Source organism: Saccopteryx leptura, chromosome 11 (genome assembly GCF_036850995.1).
Source record: "Saccopteryx leptura isolate mSacLep1 chromosome 11, mSacLep1_pri_phased_curated, whole genome shotgun sequence".
Classification (NCBI taxonomy): Eukaryota; Metazoa; Chordata; class Mammalia; order Chiroptera; family Emballonuridae; genus Saccopteryx; species Saccopteryx leptura.
Genome location: NC_089513.1, coordinates 41875003 through 41901023, shown reverse-complemented (window position 1 = coordinate 41901023; position 26021 = coordinate 41875003). Strand labels below are relative to the sequence as shown.

The 26021-nt window shown below is 36.7% G+C and overlaps 1 protein-coding gene across 6 annotated transcripts in view; it reads right to left on the bottom strand.

Moving 5' to 3' along the window:
- ZNF521 (zinc finger protein 521) overlaps window positions 1-26021 on the bottom strand; it is a 317050-nt gene that overhangs the window by 119074 nt on the left and 171955 nt on the right. For 4 of the 6 annotated variants that reach the window (XM_066352804.1, XM_066352798.1, XM_066352802.1 and 1 more), the window contains one exon: window positions 17649-17733. In XM_066352804.1, the coding sequence (XP_066208901.1) occupies window positions 17649-17733 (85 nt within the window). The remainder of the gene's footprint in view (window positions 1-17648; window positions 17734-26021) is intronic. The other 2 variants (XM_066352801.1, XM_066352803.1) reach the window with 1 other exon arrangement.

Sequence of the window (26021 nt, the reverse complement as noted above, 5' to 3'; positions counted from 1 at the left end):
TCTATAGTGGATTCAGGTGTAGACACCCACAGAAAGAAGCTTCTAGAAATGTTGGGGTTTTCTACTTCCCATTTCTTCAAGAATTATACAACAAGAATAGTCATATTAGGACATATCAGAGGCACATACGTATTCACACACTGTAAGGTGTGTGATTCTGGATTCCATACACCATTCAGAGCAAAGCCATTATTTAAATTTATTGATTCACCTTTCAAAGAGATATGAACATAAACCACTTGCTATTTTGCAGAACTATGAGCATCCATCTGTTATGAGTTACACAAAACATGTCTTACATTGTGCTTATTTACACTGAACTTACCCATTTTTGTCATTTCATTGACGACTTCTAAAAATTCTGCAGCAGAAATATACTTAGTTCTTTCAAAGTAGTTTGATTTAAGGACATAGTAAAAACAACCAGGCTAAATCCTTACTTAGTGCTTCTAATGAAAATAGAACATTTTGTCCAAACCAAGGATACATTTTGCTGTCTAGAAAATTCAATCAACATCAGGCATTGATGCAGTGATAGCAAAGGAATCACAAGCACATCTTGGTAGAGGCTCCCAAATTGAGCACACTATGCCCTTGAGAAGACGCTACTATGGCACTGCTGAACCTGAGGTAGAGGGCATCAAAACATGTATGAGTTTTTCTCTCTCTACTTTGCATAGTAGCAGTGTATGTTGGGGCCAGTTGCTCAAGCCTCAGTTTTCTCATCTGTATAATGGCAATAAAGCTAACACTCTCATATCACATCCCAAATAATAAACAATTAATATCTATTCAAGTGTAATATTTAGTGCACTCTACATGTTTGCTCAAATTTTGGTTCTTACCAAAAATAAACTCCAGACTTTTTGAAATGAATTTATCATGACTTATACTTTTTTAAATGATCAATTATCAATTCACTAGCAATAGAGAGTAGAAATTAGGTTTGAGATAGTAGCACACAGCAATTTACAATCCACTTGGTGGGTGGTGGTACTGGTGTGTGTGTGTGTTAAATTTAGAAAAATCATGTTTCATGTACAGAACTGTCCTGGAATTTTGAGTGTACAAGTTTGTTATTCTGAGCCATTTGATTAAATTTAACTAGAGGAAACTCTTCCAAGTCCTAATGAAGCAGCAATTACATCTAAAAAGGGAGCCAAGCCAAAAACCATTCTTTTCAAATATCTCTCTTAGAAGCATCAGAATCCAATATAAGCTCCATGGTTTTCATCTCACTTTTATACCATCTCTCTAAGCTGCTGGAAACATGCTAAACATGAAACGGAGCGGTACACCCGTCAGTCTTTGTGAGAGGTTGGCATCCAGTATGTATCTACACAAAGGCGTGTGCGTGTGTATACACACACATACACACACAGAAACTTAAATATACAAACAACCACAAAAACATCTTTTAAAGAAAGGCCATTAAGAATTGGGAAACCATTGTCACTGACAAAAAGTTGAATTAGACTTCAGAAATCAGACATACAATTTAAGACCTTTAAAAATGGACGTACTTAAAATTGTAGTTTATAACATAACATTGATAGTTCAAGATCCAGACTAGGTAAAACAGACTTTTAAAGAAAGTTAAAATGACCTTTTCACTTAGAAATAGGTTTTTTCTTGTTTTTTGTTTTGTTTTGCTTTGTTTTTTTTGCCTCTATACAAACCCATAAGACTTGAAAGATTACATTTTCTTTAAAGATACAGAATTTTAATAAATGTATCATTATTAAGAAAAATTAAACTTTCTCAATAATTAAAGAAGTCATTTATCAAAACAGCCTGGACATAGCATGCACTTGATACATTTCCAGGTTTTCAACACTCATCCCTTGCGATGGTGACTTCCGCATAACAATGCAGCAATCCTATGATGCAGAAAATATGTCAGAGGCATTACTTCACATATTGGGATCTCACCACATCAAGTGCAAATAGTGAACTTGAACATTAAAATGCAATTTGCTCTTTCTAAAGTATACACTTTTATTTCTTGCAAAAAGAAAAAAAACGCATCATTTCCACTGCCTCAAGGTAAAGAGGACGGCATCTATCATGAGTTCAGAGAATGTCTGAAGGATTTAGAGGCAATCTTTTCATAATGCTTCTTTTGGCGAGGAAGTGGAGTTATGAGTTACTCAAAATTCATAAAGATTATTAAGTTTACCTCCTCACAGAAGACCCACCACCACTGTCTCTCTCCACTGTCGGCATTCCAGCCCAGAATTACTGAGACTATGTCCCCCGTTCAGGATACTCCATTGTTTTGTGGCATTAGTGTTCCAATGCATTAAATAAAGATTCGGCCCCGTTCAGAGCACAGACCAAACAAAAACAAACAGGAAAACTCATTGCTTCCAGTGGAACAAGGCCACAATATCAACAATGAATTTGAGGTCCTCGTTCTACCAATACTCCTTCGTGTAAGTAATTTTAACAGGTAAATTGCTATTGCAGCAAGTTTACTCCAGATTATCAACTTGTGTCTGTGCCTGCTGGGCTATATGAATGATTACCCTGCCCCTCAATGCCCTCAGCTCTGACCTCCCGGGCACCCAACCCCTCCCAGTAAGGAAGCTTCCTAAACAACAGAAAGCTTTCCTGCTTGATGGATTCCAGCCTCGCAGCTCATCTAAACTGAGCCTATGGGCTTCATGGTTTTCCTTCTTTCCTCTTCGCATGGGTCTATGGGAAGTTATGAAACATATTTTTCTAGTCCTCCCAGGAGCAAGGCCAGGTTCACAATTTGACCTCAGAAACACAGCTGTCCTGCAAAGCCAGGCAGCCTGATAGAACTGGGCATTAGCTCTCGGCACGGCCTAACGCAAACGGTTCTGTGCAGCACGGAGCCGCGTTACTTACGGGAAAAGACAAGCCATGCATCAGTGGGAGAAAAATAATGGAATTTAATCACATAAAAATATCACAGGCTCACAGCTCCTTTTCAACAAGCTGCCCTCAAGTGAAGGCACAATATTCTTATGAAACTCTCACCACTTACAATTTACAATGGAGCTGCCTAACCAGACATTTTAATCGGATGAAATCATAAGATTCTGGTCACACCCAGAAATTCTATTTCTTATCAAGTCAATATTTTCCCAGAGGATGATTTAAAAAAAAAAAAAAAAAAACAGACAAAACTATCTATGCCTCAGATAGCTGTCTTAGATGTACGAGGTCTGATCCCAGGAACAGGGCGGGATCATGTGAAAGACTGTCACAGACTAATTAAGGACACTGCTGCCGAAAAAGGAAGGCTGACCCTGCAGTCTTATTTACACAATTTCCAGCCAGAGGGCTGTGCAGTGGGGCTCCAGTGGGGGCATTTCTATCTGAAGCCCAAGGGCACCTGCATTAAGAGAACTGGTGTAAATGAATCCCTTTGCTCAATGACAGAAGGAAAGACGCCAACACTTCAATTATCTTGGTGTGGAATGTATGTGCCGACCCTCTTGGACTCGACATGAAAAGACACAGTTACTTCTAATTTATTATTAGTATGCTTATTTGCACTTCACCATGCATTCCATTAGAAGGAAGACATTTTCAGTCAAGAACAATAAGCTCTTTAGACAGAAGGTAGTGATTCAAAAATTGCAAAACTTCAGCTTTCAAAAATAGCCTAAGTGACCTCTTGCAGTACTCTGTCCACTCTGCAGCAAGCAGGAGGCAACCCCTGTGAAGAGCAAATTCTGGCAAAGTTCTCTCTTCACAGATGATGCACAGCTTAAGCTATAATGAGTTTTTGGGTTACAAATGCTGAACGCATTAATATTCCTTGATGATAATTATCACAGTATAAGCACCTTTCCCAATGTGAGTAGCATAAAGCAACTGAAGCAGCATTTTTACTACATTTGAAACAAGCTGGAAAATGGGATTTTCTGCTCTTGTAACCTGAGGTCACCATACATCAAGCATTGCATATTAACACACCTACATGTGCCCCTGTCCCACTCCTCTTCTCTTCTGCTCCGTGTACCCCTTTATCCATTCTTCATTACAAAATTATTGGTAAGAGTACCTTTGTGCTGCACATAAGTTTATAACAAAATGTATCCTCCCCCCATCGTATGAATCCTATGTTTCTTCTTCTAAGAATACAAATAGCAAATAAGATCAGTAAGCTGTGTTTTACAGATGAGACGTGTTTCTGTGTTCTTGGGATGGATACTGTGGTCACTGGCTGCATATAAAACAGGATGAAAATTAGAATTGAGCAAATAGGCTCCTGGAAGAACCAAACACATTATATACAAATCCAAACAAGCTACCAGCCTTTATCTTTACACCTTCAAAACACCTTCAAAAAGGGTAAATAATACTCTTCAGCACTGAAAAGTTTAAATGCACCAACATGACGACAGCAATGATGTCAGCATCGTATCTACTTATGATGGCAATATTTTCACACAAGGATCTCAAAAACTAATTTTCATTTCAGATTAAAAGAACGATTGTTATCTGGATAACTATCAACTATTACAAAAAAATTGATAAAGACGATCTATTATGCAACACATCAGTGTGCACAACAATATTTATTATTTGGTATTTGTCATCGCATACCCAAAATAGATGCTAAAAAAACTTACTATATCACAAATTGCTTTAACAATATGCTCTAAATGGACTATAAATTGATTTTCCCCAGCCTCATTTTTTTTCCTTTCCCTCTATTCAATGACAAAAAGAAAATGTCTATTATAAAACCCAACTAATGCTAGGACGGCTTAAAATAATGACAACGTAAGATCTTACTCTTTAAAAACATGCTAAAATGTCATTTTAGTACTCTATGTAAATAATCCCAACAGCACTTTGACTTCACAGTGGCAAAAGAAAAGCCAGTGTGGATCCTGAATCCAGGGTGTGTACTGATTTAGGTGTTCTGCAGGTGTGAATACACTGCATTCATTTATACCACGTTACCCCACACTTCATTTAGAAAACACGCCACGCTACAACTGCTTCAAGTGCTCCACCATCATTTTTACTTATGTGCTGCAAAAATGTCTTCAAATCCCATTTGACTAGATGGCAGGGTTATGAGGGAACCTTTACTAAATATTTAACAGCACTATCGGCTTATTAAATACTATAATGCGAGAGCCATGAGAGCATGATGTACAGTGCTTGCCTTCTTTTTTCAACTTAATGCTGGTGCTCGTTTTGAACACTCTGCGAGCCCATTCATCAGTAGAACTGATGCATTTTAAAAAAGTCCTCATTTACTAGCAAATAAATGTGGTTAGAAAACCTTTTTAGTGTAGAAATGATTGGAAACCTATTTGGTTTTACTGTGCAAAATTTGCTTTACTCTGGCTTGCAAAATATCCCCTCACAAAACATTTAAAAGGCCACTTTGAAATAATATGCAAAAACTGAAGGCACACAGTTTCCAGTAAAACAAAAGGTAGGGTGGTATTTTGGGTTCATAGAAATAGACACATACCAAAACGGGGGACAGATTTAGAGACAGCTGATAAACTACACATATTCCTCAAATCTGGAAACAGTATCTCACATACATACCATATAATGAAAGTAGCCATTAAGACCGCTGTTTTTGACCATGACATGATTGGCAAGTGATCTCATTTGCAACTACTCATAATTGCTTTTTTAAAACAATAGGTTAATATACTTTTTGCATATACTATGTTAAGATAGTTTTAACTAAATTCTTTTTTAAGTTAATTGAGATTTTTCTTTTAGCCTATTCCAGTGGGTAAAAAAGTAGGAATTTTCTCTGAAAAAATATTTCTGTTCTCAAAGAAGATATACTAGCCCTGGCCGGTTGGCTCAGCAGTAGAGCGTCGGCCTAGCGTGCAGAGGACCCGGGTTCGATTCCCGGCCAGGGCACACAGGAGAAGCGCCCATTTGCTTCTCCACCCCTCTGCTGTGCTTTCCTCTCTGTCTCTCTCTTCTCCTCCCGAAGCCAAGGCTCCATTGGAGCAAAGATGGCCCGGGCACTGGGGATGGCTCTGTGGCCTCTGCCTCAGGCGCTAGAGTGGCTCTGATCGCAACATGGCGACGCCCAGGATGGGCAGAGCATCGCCCCCTGGTGGGCAGAGCATCGCCCCTGGTGGGCGTGCCAGGTGGATCCTGGTCGGGCGCATGCGGGAGTCTGTCTGACTGTCTCTCCCTGTTTCCAGCTTCAGAAAAATGAAAAAAAAAAAAAAAAAGAAGATATACGATGGCCTAATTTAAAGAAAACTCCCTTTCCACTGGAGGTCTGCAGAGTGAGTGTGTATCCTGTAAACACTGTAACAATGATTATCTGTCCTCTCAGTTCTCAGTGGAGACTCTTGCTTTTGAAAATGTCTTGTGGTGACTTACTAAATTCAGGCTATTTCAATTAGTATTACTGCACATTAAAAATTAATTGCATTACTGAGTGGATTAAGGTTTAAATTTCAATTCTACAGTATGTGCACTAGAAATGACAGCTAAAAATCAATGTTCTTTGGCCCACAATCGGAAGTGTGGACGGTCGAGTAGCACGGGACTGGCGTCACTGGCCAAGTAGTTTTAAAAGACTTGATAGTTCATTTGAAGGTGCGTCAGCTCTAATTCTAGATTTTTAGTTTGAATGCTGCATAGTAGCCCAGGCTTAGAAAAAGAAACAGAACAAGAGCTGCACTAACCAGTTGGAAAAGCAAATAGACACAGGTACTAAAATTATAATACAAAGAAATTAATAGTGACCAAAAAATTCACATACAATTACCCAGTTAAACCTGGTTCACAACTCTGCTCAATAAGAACACAAGATCTCTGCCTTGAATCCACACTACTTTTTAATAGCTATTGGGTGAAGGCAGTTGCTTGAGGGCAGGAATTAGGCTACTTTATAAAGAGAAATCACTAATATATACAATATTCATAACGACTTAATGAAACCCCAAAAGATACTGAAAATACAAATCTTTTCCTTAAACAGTAATCCCATTGAAGTCCCTTCTGTAAATTACTAGACCTTTTTGGGGAAAGGGACAAAAATCAATCAATCACCCTGACTAAAGCTTGATAACATCTACATGAAATGTTCAAAAAGAAATTAGTCCACTTTTATTCTTAATCATTTTTTTTAAGAAGATGAAGAAGAAGAGCATAAAGAATGAAGTCACAGAGTAAAAAGTAGCATCAAGAAAGACCCAGAGAATCACCAGTATATCTAGGTTTGGAAATGAATGGTGATTGGTGTGCGCCTAAGAGAAGAAGAAAAAAAAAATGATGCCCTGCAATGTTCCTCAAGATCCCCTCTGCGTTGCAAGTGGCCAACAGCAAGTTCAGCAGCAAGAGAGTAAAGAAGATGGGAAGTAATAATAACAATAAAAAGAATAATCTGGTGCAAATGGACCCCAAGGTGTAGTAGTCATCCCCGTGCAACAATCACACCTCACTGCAATTTACTGATGCTGCTTCATTACAATACAGCATATCAAAGGGAAATGTACAGAGTGCACAGCCGGTAAGAGGCAGCACGTGCCACCCCGGCAGCCACTGCGAGGGGAGCCCAGGCAGACTGCTCAGAACTGAAATTACCTGTAGAAAAAGAAAATTAAATAGAGAGGTGACATGTATACAGCATGGTGATAAATTTGGAGGAAAGAGAATGAAAGGTATCAGAAAAAAAAAAGCATTTCTTTTGTGAAATATTAAAAGGCATTTCAAAGTCTCTGAGTTAAAACATCCTTCGATGAAGAAGTAACAACTTGTGGCTTTGTTAAAAGAAAAAGGAAAGGATGTTTCCTGTTTGGAAAATCCGGATCAGCTAGCTCTTGGTTTCCCATTTTATTCTCCATAAAGTGAAGTTCATGTTTTGAGGTGAACTTGAACACTAAACATTCTGGTTACGATTATTTAAAAGAGGAAGTGATTAATTTTCTGCTTCTCCCCTGCTGCGGCTGAAGGTCTTACTTTTCAGCCGGTGCCTGGAAAGACACTGAAGCAATGTGTTCAGGGGAAAAAAAGAGATTCCTTCTTCACCAAGGATCATTGAGTATGTCATTGGTTAATTCTTGCTCTGTGCTCCTCATTAGCATTACTCTCAAGTTTCTGGTTATCATATCCGAAATATTAAGACATAATAACTACGAAGGTGCAGATAATTGGATATTAACCAGAACATACTTGACTGGGCAGGAGGTAGGGCCCTGCTTAAACTAATCCTGAAATATATTAATCACCAATTAATGAAAGTGTTTCAAATTCATTTTCTATTATAGAACACCTCCGAGTATCTAAGCTTTTTCTAACAAAATGACTTGGAATAACAAGGTAGAAATAAGGAATATGGCCATCTGATGAGGGCTTAAATTAATTCTTTATAGCCTGTTGTCAGGTAATCATGAAAATATAGTTAAAGCCTTGATTACTGTTTTACAAAGTCTGATGGGGAGAACAGGGGGCACGTTTCAATATTCAGTAGCCTTGGTTAAAATTCCAAATTTAGCCCTTTAAATGGAGGAGCCATAGGAAGATATTTCATCGGAGCACCGTCATAATATTATGGGAGATTTTCAGCCTAGACTTCTAGACCTCCAATCTAATAACAGATATACATTTAAGGTGTAAAATCACTTAATGGGAGTCAGAGAAGTCCAGCAACAACATGCTTTGTACATAGAAAACAATAAGTAGTAAGAAACTGATGATTATACAGTGTGTCCGTAAAGTCATGGTGCACTTTTGACTGGTCACAGGAAAGCAACAAAAGATGATAGAAATGTGAAATCTGCACCAAATAAAAGGAAAACTCTCCCAGTTTCATACCTATTCAGTGCAGTTCGATGTGGGCTCACGCACAGATTTTTTAGGGCTCCTTAGGTAGCTATCCCGTATAGCTTCTACAGACTCGTCACTGACTGATGGCCTACCAGAACGGGGTTTATCCACCAAACTGCCAGTTTCCTTCAACTGCTTATCCCACCGAGTAATGTTATTCCTATGTGGTGGCACTTCATTATAAATGCGCCGATATTTACGTTGCACTTTGGTCACGGATTCGAATTTAGCAAGCCACTGAACTTTCCTCTGTACCGTCCACATCTCGACTGGCATGGCTGTGGGCTGCTCCACTGTATACACAGTGTTATGTCATCATCTATGCATGTGCACCCACTGCCACATCATCCTACAGAAACTGGGAGGGTTTTCCTTTTATTTGGTGTAGATTATACATTTCTATCGTCTTTTGTTGCTTTCCTGTGACCGGTCAAAAGTGCACCATGACTTTACGGACACACTGTATTAAGGGATGATAACCTTGGCTAAAAAGTCACCCACACTTAGAAATAAAATTATGCTAAAGAAAAAGAAAAAGGAAAAGGAACATATAGACAAGGAAAGTCACATGTCTGTGCAACCCATGTGGCCTGGAGACTGTGTCACTATACCACAGATGTTTTATTAGTTTGGTTGTAAAAGCCCCCACTTAATTCCTGAGGAAAACTTTTATGCCTAGTCACTGAGTTAGAGAAATTGCTACAAAATGCCGTTCTCTTTAAAGAAAAAGAAATTTCTAAGTACCGTATACTATTCTCACCAAGGATTCTATTATTCTCACCAAGGAATTCTAATATCTTTCAATACTAAAAGGTGTAGCTCCCTGATACTCTGAAAAATACTTAACACTTTTATGTCAGAGAAAACAAGTTATTTGGATTAAATATAATGTAGGCCAGAGATCTGACACCCTTTCTTCCTCTTTCCTGCCTTTATTCACTGGATCTGATGAAAATAGTAAGAAAACTCCTGTTATCTCAGAGCTGGTTTGTTTTTTTTTATTCCGTTGTTTGTTGACTTTAATGTTAATAAATCTTAAATAAGCACTCAGGGCAGATGAACTAAGATATGCAGGCAAGTAGGCCTTTTTATCAACAATTTTGCCATAGAAATACACAAACATTTCAATGGCTCTTCATTAGCAAACAAATCAACAAGTGATATTTTAATGCATGATTTTATTCTGTCTCTGTGGGGACCGTAGTTGAGAGTGTGATGTACAGTACAGAGAAAGGAATCATCAGCCACAGTGTCCCAGGGCTCCCTCCATTGAGGACTTCGCAGCCTCTGCTTAAAGAGTGCATTTAATTGACTGATAGACAGTAGCTTCTTTGTTCATAGAAGACAGCGAAGTAATGGCAGCTTGAAAATCGTACCATCTACAGGGTCTCCTGAGACTAGTAACAAGGGGATATGTGTCAGGAATAAATAAATAATCTAATTATTAAGCCACTTCCTGTCAAGTTAACTCCAATTTGTTGGCTTTTGAAGGCAACAAAACGAGGCATTTTTCCTCATTATGCTTCTCTTTTTATACCAGTGGTAATCACAGGCGGATTAAAGGGTGCCTGATTGGTTTTTTTGTCAAGGAACTGAGAAGCAGCCAACAGTACAGAAAAGCAGAGTTGGGGTTAGAAGAAATTTCATGCTTGTCTCCTTTCCAGCTCCCGAGCAGCCCACACGGCCGCCCCATACAGAGCCGCCAGCTGTACAGCAAATGTGCGCCCCTCCGACTGAGGCCTACCGGGCCGCGGGCGCCATCCTGAGAGCTGCGAGACACCTTGCGGTCTTGGCAGGTAGCTACTGCTGTCATAGGCATAATTCTAAAGGTGACCTAGGAAACCCCATCCGCTCACGAAATGCAACAATATGAGCAGCTGAATTTCGACACCCCCTCTCCAGATTGGCTCCTGTGCCTTTGTTTTCCGCTCTCCACGACCCTGCATCTAGGAAATGACCGATGGCAACGGGTCATGAGGGGACTTGCCTGTGCAGGCGACTGAACGGACCCTGGAAAAGAACAGATCCGCACGTGCGTGGGGACGCGGGGATGTGCACGCAGGGTCTGCATTGTGAGCTATGGCAGGTGGCTTTCTGTGCCCTCCATGCAGGCATGTTTTGCAAACTTCCTTCAGAAACAGATATCCACATTTGATAATAAACACATCAAACGGTGAGTGAGAAACGGATACGCTCCTGGCATAATCTATAGCACGTCAAAGGTGAGGACAGTGAGAGCTGGAAGCCCCACCATTGTGTCCCCACGAGTCCCGTGGAATAACCCAGGTGGCACAGACTTTCCCCCTCGTGTCCCTTCGTGGAGCCTAGGAAGAGAGGCTGGACCCAGTCCTCCCATTCCAGCGCCACACTCTGCAGAGGCCACACATCTGGTTCAGGGCAGGATGCTCTCAAATGCAAGAGGAACTGAATCTTCAGGCTGTCTGTGGGCTCAGCCAGACCCTCTGTCCCACAGAAAATCACCCCATCACGAGACCTGTCTACGAGGCCACGCTAGGGCTTGTAAATTAGAAACTCCACTCGCTGCCAGGATTCCTGTAAATCAAAGCTGTTCAATGCAGGCTAAGATACAAAACAAGGACCAACACTCTGATTTGTCTTTAACAGCTTAACACTGATATTCAGACACAGGCTCAAAGATTTTCTTTAAAAGTTGTTTAAGAGATAAGAATCCAAATAACTAAGTGAGCTCTTGAAAACTGTATCTTATTCCAAAAAGATTAAAAAAAAAAAAAAAAGAAAAGAAAAGGTCTTTTCTTTTCACTTGGCTTTGTCTTGAGGAAGGCTGATCAGAGAGGAGTGGCGACGAATTTGTGTGGCCCCTCTCTGCACTCGGTCATCAGGGTGTCTGTGTTCTGTTTATGTCTCGGTATGTCCTTTCTGTATACATCTTGGATTTTTGTTAAATTGCGCAGATAATTAAACCCTCTTCATATTTACAGTCTGCTTCATTGGTACCATGAATTCTGTTTTCAGTTACTGTCTGCAAATTCCCTCTCTGAACAATTTCATACTAAGCAATAACACTTCATTTTACATAAGTTTTATCTGATGTCCCCATACAGAGCCGCCAGCTGTACAGCAAATGTGCGGTTCTCAAACTGAGGCCTACCGGGCCGCGGGCGCCATCCTGAGATCTATACGGCACCTTGCTGTCATTGGCAAGCTTTCCCTGCTATCGCTGCGACCATCGCTCCGCACTGCGCACAACTTAAAAATCATCTGATTATTAGAATTTGTGGCCCACACTCCATTTTATCCTTTATTTAATCTATCCCCAGATCACACATTTGTTTAAATGTTTTGGCTGGTTTACAAATCATGCAGCCATCTGCACAGTAGGTGTGACACCATGTTTTTAGACAAAAGTTACGTTACAAACAAAGATAAAGTCGTTTGAAATGCTTTGGTCTTTGTTATTCTGCCTGGCTCACTTGGACCAACTCTAAGAAATAAATAGAATTATCTGTGTAAATCGATGAACATCTATGAAAAACAACACCCAGCAGAACGCCGAGCTTGCTCCATTACCTACGTTAATATCATGACAGCTGAGGAGAGATGACCTGGCCCACTTCTCATCTCTCCTGTACAGATGGCTATTAAAGAGAAAGTATCCCTTTTGTATGGTCCATGTAGAAACCCTTTATGGGCTTTTCAAATAAGCCAGCATTGCCCACATGAGGGTAGCTTTCTGTTACCATTAAACTGCCCAGATTTCATCTTTTTTAATCCAGCTCTTGATGAAATAAGCCAGTGTTTCATCATATTTAACACCAAATGCTTGTTTCTTAATTCCCTGAGTTTTGTAAGCAATCAAATAAAGATGACCTAAAAAAAAAAAAAGTCAATAGTCTTCTCATTTAGAGTTAGTGTAAACTCCAAAGAACTTAATGACTTTGAGTTTCTTAGGATAGTGCAGGTATATCCACATACATACACCCACACATACATGCATTATTGTAAATTCATTTCTATATTTTTAACAGCCAACGAACACTGAGAGTTTAAAGGGCAACACAGTAACACAGTCCCCTGTCTCCCTATGCAGATATACATATCTTTGGCTATTTCCCCTTAAGACATATAAAATCCAAAACCACTATAGACCTGAAATATTGGTTTTAGTCTATGCTAAAGCAAGAGCACTGAAGCTGAAATGTTTCAGAGGTGATACTGAATGTCACAAAACTATAATGAAGATTAGTCACATAGCACACTACCCACTATAGAAATGGAAGGGAAAGAATGCCATTTGTGACCTTAGGCATCAAGCAAATTGCAGAATGTATAAATGTCACTTGCCACAAAAACAGACTAAAATGCACCACACTGTACAAAACTGATTTATGCATTCTTTTCTACTTGACATTAGTTATATATATCATGTGTAACATAACACACAAAATACACATCTTTTCATGTGCACTATAGAGAACTTGAGTCTTTCCATGGCCTTTTAAAAATGGTAACTATCTATAAAACACTGAGTATTAGAGATTTGAATAAAAACAGTCAATATCTTCATACCAGTGTTTTCATATCAGCTGTCATTTACAGTCCTAAATTCTAGTTTTGCTTTTCTAAGACATAAATGTATTTGCTTTCCCCAAATGCTCTAAGCATCACCCTGGGTCCATCTGGGACATGTTTATTAGTGACTATTTCTGGATTTTTCTATCTTTTCAAAAAAAGGGGTACTCTGCCACCTTAGATACAATTTTGCCATTACGATATGAGTCTTACTGATCAGATGAAAACAGTGAAAAAAATAAAATATTAAGTAATAATTTCCAAGTCAATTTTTAAAAAATAATTCTTAAGTAAATGGTCTGTAGCCGTTTCCTTTATATTTTTCATCCAAGAACTTTGAAAGGGAAGGCTAGAAATGGCCACAGCTACACCCTGATCACTTGTCCTCCAATGTCCATGGCTGCAGCAATCAGTTCCAAGGATAATGGCATTTCTCCCCTTTGATCATTTCTTTGTCAAGCTGACTGGCCTTCGATGGGGAGTGTACTGCTGGTTGTCTACCACCAGCCGCTTGCAATTTGCTCACTATGTTTCATGAGACAGTTGTTTGTGGCTGTTTGGAACACATTCATCTCTTTGGGGATTTATATGCTAGTTGCAATGCCAACCTCTGTAGTGATCGAAATTTCTTTCTAACTAAAATAGATAATTAGAGGCTGGTAATTATTGGTCAAGAATTATCAGAGTGAAAAAATTAAGCTTCTCATAAATAGTTCTTGGCAATGTCATCTCTTTATATTATCACATGCCTAACAGCCCTTTATTCTGAGTACTCACAAATTTACTCCACTGCTGTTGAGCCTCATAATTTTATATGAGGCAATGCCTTTGCTGGGTTAAACACATTTAAATTCTCTGGTTTCATCTCTATCTGTGCTAAACCATACCAAATAATAATAATAATAATAATAGAAACTTCAAAGAAGAAAATAACAATAAATATTTACTATGCTGATATAGAAAGAAACGGGTGAATAATGAATTAAAGGACATAATACACAATGGCTTCTTTCTGTAGTCTCAGGTCAAAAGCCCACGTAAACTATGTGAAAGGAACAAAGGAAAGACAAGAAACATTTTCTCATCTGTGCAGACTTTGAAAGAGGGAAGCCTTTTCCCCAGGAATGCTGTTAAAATGTTTTGTAGCTCTTTTTTTTTGTGCACGTGTAAAGAAGAAAAGAAACCCCTAAATAGTCAGTGGTCTGATTTCTTACTGAAACTGTGTCAAAATGTGGTGGAGAGGGAGGTTTTCTTTTTTTCCTTAACAGACATAAATCAAATCCCTAATGCATTTTTATTGAGTAATTATTCCTGCAACTCAGACCATGTGTCCACACCTAGGTGCAGAACGGCACTTAAACAGAGCGTCTCCTGTATGGACCTGGTAGAAACATTGATGGTTTTCCTTTCACAAATGTCCCCTGGCCAACAGCCTGAGCCAGCACATCCAGAAAAAAGCATGGGGGTTGCCTGACATTGACATTGCATTAAAACATGTGTGCAACAGAGAAGCAAATGCTAATGACTTGGATAAAGAAGAAATTTAAAGTTACACCTCATTGGGTCATCTGCAGACTTTGTTTTTTATCTAGTGACATAATCCTTCCTTCAAACTGATTGAAATGTAAAACAAAATCTGTAAAAAACACTGTATACCTCTTAACAAAAAGAGTAAGAGGATTTCAGATAGCTTCTAATCCCTCTTCCCTGCTAAATGTCTAGTTGAGATTATTTTTTGATTAGACAAATAACATACAGAGATACACAACCTAAAAATACCTACCCTCAATGGAGGTATTTTAGCAACAAAATAATGCTGCCTGCCTCATTTGAAAGACTAAGTATCACACTGGGATTTTAAAAAAGGATATCTTAGGCTTTGTGACATCCTCATGTTACACATTTTCTCTCCATATCTCTCTCTCTCTCTCCATTCCTCCTGCCCTCCCTCTAGATATTAACAACAGGAAGAGAGTTTAAGAACTTAGGATGCATTGTCAACAGATAGAATAATTACATGAATGCTATTCATTTGTTTAGGCCTCGAGTACAAGAGAATTACATATTTCATTATTAAAATAGCATGAATATTAAATAACTAGATCCTCTGTGCAAAGGAGTAGAATTTGCTTTTCTGATGGAAGGTGAATTGTTAAATGCTTAGATCCCAAGAGGAGGCGAATGTCATATTAATCCACCGTAAGGTGGAAGGGTAAGAACCTTGGAAAGCACTAATGATATAAGGAATTTAAGAGAAATACAAAGGAAAGGGTACAAAGCAATTTAAAAAGAATGACCAGAATAAACCAATAAATGTAATGGACAAATGTTATGAAAACAGGAAAATCAAAAGGTTCTCTCATGCCCAACATTCAAATCAAGTTCTACATATACACAAGGACATTAATATTGTGGCAAAAATATATTCTATCGGTTCATCCGGGTCCTGGGATAAATAATAAATTCAGAAATAAAAATAAGTTTACATCAGATACAACTAATCAGAAACACGAAGCACAAATTTCACTCTTTTACATAAGCTGCAAAGAACATTTTCGCTGAAGCCCATGGAAAACTGCAGCTTGGGAACACATTCATGAATGCCTGCCACCAACATACTGTACTCAAGAAATAAAGACATGGGAAATATTCACATTTATCATTTGGTAAGAAAAAATCATTTTTTTCTAACCTATACTCCCCATCCTCCAAAAAAGGGCAGTTTTGAAAGTTTATGTTTTTTTTTTTAAATCCAAAGTAGAAGGGAACTGTAAGAAAACTCATTTTTCTGAGTCTCTCTTACATGTTGCCATTTTTTAAACACTCTTTCAAGTTGTTGATGTAAAAATAAATAAATAAATAAATAAAGTTGTTGATGTTATTCTGTCACTTTTAAGAACATGCTCTTTGATGTTTTAGAAACGCACTAATAATACCAGTATCTAAATCTGGAAAATAGAAAGATAAAGTGAGCAATATTTGAGCTGTTATGGGGACGCTCTATGTTGCACAATTAAGCAGTTAGTCTTTTATAGGGATAACCCTCCTAGAGTCCCACCATTTGAAAACTATAAAGCAAATCCTCTTGAAAAACTATTAATCAATTTTCCAACTTGCCTTTAAATTTATCTTTATTAACAAACAAGAACCATAAAAAAACTGGTTATAATTGGTTTTAGTGATCAGCAATGATAGTTGAAGCAAACCTTCCACTGAATATTCTTAAAATACTGCTGGTTAGACTAGAATAAAACTGGTTTACCTGGAAAACAAGTTCCGAACCTAAAATGTTGAATTTTCTTTCCTGTCTTCGAGGTTTTTAATAGAAGAGCATGAGGTCAGTTTGACCTTTTTATATTATAGCACAATTATTTATGGTGTTACAAAACATTATGAAATGAGTATGAAATAAAAAAACTCTCAATATAAAAACACAAATGAGTAACAAAAATAGTATAAAGGAATAGCAATTGTCATTTTACTAGTAAAAAAAGATCTGCCTGATAAAGTTTAATTGGCTGATAGAACTCTTAGTGTTATTGCTAAGTGCTTATCAAATTAAAATACATAGAGGTGGTAACCCCAGAGGAATTAAGGAATAATGGGGCATTATGAATAAGTAAAAAAAAATTATCCTTTTAGCTCTAGCCCATGTGATAAATGTATAAATCCCAGAAAACTGGCCTAGAGTGACTTCAGAGATCTTTACCCAAATCACTCTTACAAAGATCTATTTAAAATTTTGTGGGATAATAAAAAATGATTACTGAATTCTTTCTAATCATGATTATTTCCAGGCTGTTGAAACCACCCATATAAAACCAGTTTATGGCAATTTAAATTATTTATGTTTCCCTAACACAAAAACTCACCACTTTAGATTTTGATACAAAGATGCTTAAGCAACGCACAGCAGTGCCATTACCATAATAACTTCTGAAATTAAAACCTGTCTAAAACTCTATGGAAAGCTAACATCCAGTTCATTAACCATTCCTGTTAGTTTTCAATAATGCAAAAATGATTAGAAGTTTAATTTGTTAATCACCTGTGTTTTAACTGGCAGTAGATATATAATCCTCTGCAGAAGTCTAAACTAGCCCTTGCAGAAAATAAAATGAGCTAATGCCTTATCAGACCTAATAATAGTAATAAAAGAGTCAATCATGCTTAGGTAAAACACTGATGGTTGAACAATTAATTCATCTTTAACTGTTTAATTATATAGGCATTGATGTACACAAGTAGGAGAAAAATCTATCTATAATAAGGTCTAGAGTGTCACTCACCAATCATGTGATTTGCAACATGGACCTGAATATCCCATTCATTGTAGAAAACCATCTGACACTTGATGCACTGATAGGTCTTCTTCTGAGAAAACAAGTATAAACAGAATTACTTAAGACACGTGCACTTTATATTGCTTTGTTAAAAAAAAAACACATCCTACTCACAGGTTTGTTTTTTTTCCCTTTTATTTTTTTTTTTTGAGATGCTGGTAGTATGTATGTTGTAAACTAAACTGGCTGCTTGGACAAAGTTCCATAATTCCTTACTAAGACCTTGTGGCTCCAGCTCAACATTATACTTTAAGTTGCAAACAGTTGGGGAAAAAATGAGGCACATAATTAGGACATATGCTTTTAAAGATTTCTAAATTCAAAAACAGAAGTTAGTATTGAAAAAAAAAATCCGGAACACGTGGTTGTTAAGTTTCAGAAACAATGTTTTTGAAGGTCAAGATTACATTCTGACCAAAGTAACTGAGGTGTTGCTTCCAGATATCTTTAAGTAAAATAGCCAAGAAATTAAGATTCATAGAGTCTAGCTAAGAGATTTAGAGATTATAATTTTTAGCTGAAGTCTAAAATCTAGATAAAGTCTCAGAAATTGCTAACTAGCATTTAAATTCTTATTTTCTCCTATAAGGAAATCACATAATTTCATATCATATTGAACATTCTGACACCATTTATCATTTTACACAATAGTCCTGTGAAGTGACTAGAGCAGGATTTATTATAATTCTTATATCATAAATAAAGAAACTGAGGCCCAAAGAAGAAGAAAGATTTGCCTGATGTCACAGTGCCTTACAGCTGGGAAGAGAAATAAGCTCCCTTGATTCTAAATGCTAGGTTCTAAAATAAAGCAGCCTTTATAATTTTACATCTTTATTATTGTGTCTCCCATTTGGCTCAGTACTTTGGTTACATTTTCCAGAATACAGTTACATAAATCCTTTTATAAGTGAAACTTGATTATTTCAATTAAAACCATCTTAGAAAACAAAATAAATCATTATGAAATAATCCATTTTTAAAATCTCCCAAATGTGAGAAAATGACATTTGTAAAAATCACATCAATGACCATTTATTTAAGGCATTCTTATAGAATTACTATTTCATCACACTCTCAGAAAATTGTTTTACTAACAGTAGCAATAGGAAATATCAGACTGTATACTTCAATTAAATTAAAAGAACTCAACAAAATCCAAGTTAAGCACAAAAAATGTAGTGTCAGTTCATTAGTGATTAAAACTGTAAACACCATTCATGTAACATTTTCTTAATTACTGTCACTTAAAGTAGTATTTACTTCTGAGGCAGAGAATGGTGTTCCTGGTAAAACACAGACATGCAGGCATACTTCTCATGGAAGCTTTCTAAATAATATAATGGGCTTTGTACATTAGGCATATTGTGAACTGAGTGTGCTGAATCTAAATCTAACAAGGACTTGAAAAAACTCTGACAATCACCAAGGAAGATTTACTGCGCTGAGCTGTTTACAAGATGCTTTTGATGGTGACATATAGAGCAACATGTGTTGCGTAAATAACATCTATCCCTTTTTTTAAACAATATTTCCCTTTAGAACTAGTTAGAAAATATTTCTTACTCCCAGATGACCTACATTACATATTGTTTATTAGCATACTCCTAGCATTATTCCTGATATGTGACCTTGCTGAAAAACAAAGAAACATAAACTTAATGGCTAGTCTTTTCTCTTGTTAGCACAGTAAAACATACAATGTGTCGAAAACTATCTCCAAAAATGATGACTGATGAATATGTTTGCAGAATATACTTTTTTTTTTCTGGTCTAATAATAAAGAATAAAATCACTCGACAAACCAAAATAATAAAATACTTGCACTTACAACTACCTTCAAAATGAACTGACACAGTTGAAGATCTATGGAGACGTCTCCTTTTATCATTGAAAGACAATCCTTTCATCACTACTGATAATTCAAATACTAATTCTACCCTTAAGACAGTATTTAAAATGTGACTTTCTTTTCTTTTTAACAAAGTCATATTCTTTTCTAAAAATCTCCTAAAGTTGGGGCTAGAACAAATAAGAATTTAATGTGATGCAAAACAATGTACCAAGATCTTAAAATGCTGTAGTTTCAACTTCATCTCACCAGGCATGTCACATTTCCCAAATACAAAACAATGATATGCAAATTGGGATGTATTCAGGTTTTCTTTTTAAAGCCATGGTAAAAAAAAAAAATCAATTTTATATCAATTTTTTTAAAAAGTTTAAACGACTTTTAAAGCATCCCTTATTACTTATTATAAATACAGACTTTTAGCAAGGTATTTGAGACCCTGTCTACTTGTACACCATCTTTAAGATAAAGTGATTATCTCCTCTGCACAGAGTTCGCCTCGCAGAGTCCGTTCTAATGGTGGGAAATCCATTCCAGCTTTGTACAGCTGAGTTTATGCAGGAATTCTCCCTAATTCTGGGTTTAAATCTGCCTTTCTGCTCCTTTCATCCATTGATCCCAACTCTACCCTCTGGAGCTATCAAGTCCAGTTGGATCCCTGGTCTAATATGACAGTCAGGGGTCCCCAAACTTTTTACACAGGGGGCCAGTTCACTGTCCCTCAGACTGTTGGAGGGCCGGACTATAAAAAAAAAAACTATGAACAAATCCTTATGCACACTGCACATATCTTATTTTAAAGTAAAAAAAAAAACAAAACGGGAACAAATACAATATTTCAAACAGAGAACAAATAAATTTAAATCAACAAACTGACCAGTATTTCAATGGGAACTTTGCTCCTCTCACTGACCACCAATGAAAGAGGTGCCCCTTCCGGAAGTTCGGCGGGGGCCAAATAAATGGCCTCAGGGGGCCGCATGCGGCCTGCGGGCCGTAGTTTGGGGACCACTGATGACAGTGATATTAACCCCTTTCCAGACAGAAAATAGAGGTAGGGGTGCAAGAAACGTACGTTATGAACAACTTTCAGCATCCTGGTTACCTTCCTCCAGGTCAACCTTTTAACAGACAGACCAGCAAATTAAGCACAGTGTTCCAGGGGTGACCTGACCCTTGCGGAGGACAGGACTGTCGCTACCCTTTGGGCAATTACTTCCATTGATATAGATGACAACAAAAAAGAGTCAAGTGAGAGCATTTCTTTTAAAAGCAGATAAAAGTAGAAACAGAACTTCCATTGTTTGGGACCCAGATTGGCCTTTATCAACACTTAAGTTGTCAATTGACTTGAAATGCTAATTTGGCACAATTTTTAAAAGAGTCTTTTTTTCATTAGCCTTTTTTAATGTGCTACTTGGGAGTGGGGTTGTCATTTCCTGATTGTTCTCTTTTGTTTTCTGATACTGATAGATGTAATTATCAAGGATACAACTTTTTCCTAGCACCTCATTATTTTTGATTGATTTTGAGAACAATTTAAATGTGCCTTTTTGACATTCTTGTTTTCAGTTATACTCTGGTTAAGGAGACTTTCAGAAAAGAGCATCTCATAAAAAAAATGATTAGGATCTTTAATAATGTATACTTAAATGACAAACATTATTCTGACTAACCCCCACCACCCTCCATTCAATCTATATCCCATTAAGACTTAGCTTCACATTTTGTTTCAAGAAATTAAAAAGAAAAAAGAAAAAAACTTTGTACTTGTAAATTGCTTTAAAATACAAAATAAAACAAAACACTGAGGAAAAGAAAATCAATGAATCCATAGTAATCCTCAAAAACAGAAAATGAAAAAAATCTCAGTTGCCACCACTGGAAGTGATTGTAACATGAATTTCTTGTTCTGAAAATTGGTAATTAAAGAAATAGAAGAACTAAGCTTTTTAAGGGGAAGTGTAGCACATGCCTATTTGATGAGAGGATGCTTTTCTTTATTGAACACTGTCAGTAGAAGGGATAACAGAATTAGAAATTCACTATTTGCGATGCCAAATAAAATGATACAGGATAATCATTAATGCATGCTATAATTAATAGGAGAGAGGTTCTGAGATACTCAATTTTCATCCTTTGATAACTACAAAGAGAGAGGAGTGTCTCTACAGTAGATTTATCTGATAGTAATCAGTATAACCAGACTATGTACCTTACTTTCACTAATAATGGAACAACCTGACCTTATGTGTCTCAAAATATGGTACAATATGAAGTATTCTTATATAAAATGTATCCCTAAACCTAATCAAATCTTTTCAGGTAAAGCAATATTAGAGGTACATGTATTACTTTGAGAAAAAAAGAACTACACAAACCCAGAATATTCTTGGCTTGTTGTCTTAAAAAGTCAATGATATGGGGCAGGGGGAAGTAGAGAGATTGTTCTCAGATGAAAAAGACTAAAAAGACTTAAGCCATAAATGTGTGGACAACGTACGATCCTGGTTTATAGAGAAATCAGCTATAAGTAGGTTTTTAAAGAGATTGGGAAAATCTGAATATCAGGTAGTTATTAGGTGACACTGGGGAAATACTATTCACCTTGTTAGATTTGATAATGGTATTGTGGTTATGTGGGCAAACGTCCTGTTAGGAGATGCATATTGAATCTTTAGGGGTAAAATGGCATGATGTTTGTACTAACTTTCAAGATCCAGAAAATAAAGTAGCCATTTATAAAAAAATAAATATGATGAAATGTAAATAATGATTGAATCTAGGTGTATACTTAAACATTTTCATAATAGGAAGTGGAAATAAATTGCTAATTTATAACACTTAGTTTTGGTGATTATTTTTTACCATTATACTTAACCTGTTAACCCCATCCCCTCTGTTCATGTTATACCCCACCACACACACACACACACTTAGTGTGCACCAAAAATAATTTCTGCTTAGTTGTTATAAGTAGCTTTGCTAACATGTTTAAATTTTTTTAGAGTTTTTGTTACAAACCTAATGTATAAACTCTAAGAGGCCAGGAACCATAGTTTCCCTCTATTACTATAATAAATTAACAATAATTTCCTACAATTCTCTGCTTATAGCATATAAAGAACTCATATGCGTAAACCTCACATGTAACAAAGCTGAGAGTAAACAAAGGAGGATTACTGTCATTTACAGATTAAGTGACCTGTCCCAAGTCATGCAGATTGTGAATACCATCACCAAGGTCAGTATTCTATCCTGTCTCCCACCCACTGGATTTTAACAAAGTTTATACTCTGTTCATTTGCAGGTAAATTTACAATTGCATTTTGGTACATTTTGAAAGAAGGCTCTCCTTAGAGCTGTGCAGTACTTTGGTTGTGAGAATGCCAGGGATGGGATGAGAATAGCTTAATACCACTGAAGGAACTGTTTCCAGCCACCTTCACCCAAGGCTTCCCAGTCCCAGATCCTTGACCGAGATCCCATACAGTAGAATCGTCTCTCCAAAATCATCTTGTCTACTTCAAGATTTTCTCTTTGCTCTTGGTGTCCTGCAGTTTTATTGCCATGTTTCCAACCATAATTTGATGCTTATTTGTCCTACTTGACACTGAAAGAACTTCAATCTGAGAGCTCATATATGTCTCTCCTAAAAATTTTCAGCAATAATTTCTACAGCTTTTATGTATCTTACACACACTCTGCATTAACTTCTACTGGAATACCAATTGGATATAGATTGGATTCTTTTGGTATATCTTCCATGCATTGTAACTGCTTTCTCAAGCATCTTTTATAAATTAATTTTTCCTCTATGTTCTGCTCTAGGTGATCTTCTCCACAGTGTTAACAAACCATTGACTTTTCTCTTCAGTGGTGTCCAGTCTAGAGTTTATCCTTTCAAAGCTTTTATTTCAGTAACTATTTTTCATTTTTAAGATTTTTAATTTTTTTTTTTTTTAAGTAAAAGGAGGAAAGATAGTGAGACAGACTCCTGCAAGTGCCCTGACTGGGATAAACCTGGCAACCCCCTCTAGAGCCAATACTCGAATCAATCGAGCTATTTATAGCACCTGAGGCTGATGCCCGTGGACCAACCATGCTTTCCTTAGCACCCTGGCAGATGCTTGAACCAATAGAGCCACTGGCTGTGGAAGGGGAATAGGGAGATAACGGGGAAGAGCAGTGGGAGAGAAGCAAATGGTTACTTCTCTTGTGTGCCCTGAATGGAAATTGAACCAGAGATGTTCTACTCACTGAACCAACTGGCCAGAGCTAACATTTTTAATTTTAAATATACAAGTATTCTTCTTTAATTTATACTTGGGTTTGCTTTATAATTTGTCACTCTTTTTAGTGGAAATAATACCTTCATTTATGTTTCTGAGTTTCTAAACATACTTATTTCAAAGTATTTGTCAGACTATTTTATAAATTTTTTTTTTTTCGGGAGTGGAATCTTGGTCTCATAGTGGTTAGGTTTTGTTTGCTTATTTGCCTAGCATTGGATTCATTCCCATATTGCGGAATCTTGGTTTTGAAGTTCATTTGCAGTGAAAGGTTTTTTTCTGTGTGCTCATTCCTTCCTTTCCAGTAGTTTTGCTATCACTTCTAATTAGCCATCCCAGGCTAGTAAACCAGGCTAGGTCTCACAGGGGCATTTCCTGTGTATCTGCTGTGATGTAGGCATATAAGAGACAGAGCTGAATCACAGAGCTGGCATATGGCTTATTCAGTTTTAAATCCTAAAACTATATCTCTTCTTACACCTTTAACTCTGCAGCTAAAAAGTCCAACTCCCAGATATTGATCAACAGAACTTTATCCCTTCAGTCTCTCTAATGAAGTTTTTTGCCAGAACCTGCTTTAAGTAGAGGGTCCGACTTTGTCCCATAGAGATTAAGTCCTAGTTACCACTTATTATTTCGGAAATAGAATCCAACAGATCCCTGCCTTCAGGCTTGATAACCACTTGGTTTATAAATTTGGTTTCTGAATCTCAAACATGGAGAATTGTTTTGAACTTGAGTAAGTCCATTTGGTTTTCTATCTTTCTATCTTATCTATCTTGGCTATATGTTTGGAGAATCAAAGCATGAAGGTACATACAGAGACATTTTTCCAGAATGTTCCACTGGCTTCAGCAAAAATTACCACACTCCTTGTAATGTCACCAATCCCAAACTTAGGCAGGGCTATCAAAGAACTGTCAATCCCAAACTTGGTCAGGACCTCCTATAATTAGGATATTGTACAATAATGCTGCAAAATGTCTATTCCAAATATACCCAGCAGTCTTAGTAGGAAAGCAACTTTAGGATTCTCTTTCTGCAATTAGTTGTATTTAGTGGCTTCATCATCTAGTTGTCTGACAAATAATTTAATGACTGAGTCATAGTTTCTTTCTCTGTAAATTAATAATAAAGCTTACATATTAGAATTGATGTGAGAACTATACAAAAGTGCTTAATACTATGACTACCATGTAGCATGCCTGCATTAAATAATAACTACCTTTATTACTCCTCACTTGACAGGTTATTACAGGACTAGAATGGAATATTATACAAACTGTCTAACACAATATAGTTGCTTATCAAAGATTAGTTCTCACTCTATGTGGACTTTCAAACATATCAAAATTTCTCTAAATTAGACCCCACTAATTTGGTTTTATTACAATAAACAAAGGGTAAACAGTACTTATTAAATAAAGTTTTAAAATTAATAACATAAAGGATATCGAAAGTTGGTGACCGAGTTAGAAGGATGGGAAGAAAGAAAGAGCATATAAAACATTTCAAATTAGGTAGGGCAAAAGCTGTTTTTAAGAAATGAAGCAGTAACACAAGTTGCAATTTTTTTTTCCTTTTAATGTCAAATTCCTCACAGGCCTATATTGTATAAAAAAAGAAAAAAATATTTGTTGCAATTTTTTTTCCTTTTAATGTCAAATTCCTCACAGGCCTATATTGTATAAAAAAAGAAAAAATATTTAATCATATTTATTTTTACAAATAAAATTCAAAACTCCATGAAAACACAAATTTAAGCTACTATTAATTTTAAAATTGAAGGTGAAAATGTTGAACCATCTTATTTTATCTTTTCTTGGGTTCTATTTGTATAGTAGATAAAACAACATAAAAAATCATTTCTTTTCAAAGGAACCATCAGTAGTCAAAAATAAGGAAATAACTGAGTCTCAAAAATAAATCTACTAGTATTCATCCAAAAATACACAGTGTCAAAGATGAAGTAATTTCCATGAATTACATCAAACAAATTTCATGGGGAAAATTTATTACCTTAAAGTTCATGAAGAATCATTTTATTTTTTTAGTTTAAAATTGTCTTCTAAGAAAATTTTCTTCAACATTTGCCTTTTCTTGTACTTGACTTTGACATCTAACATGAAAAACTGAACTGAAGCCAAAGTTTCCGATGGAGAGAGATTATTTCTT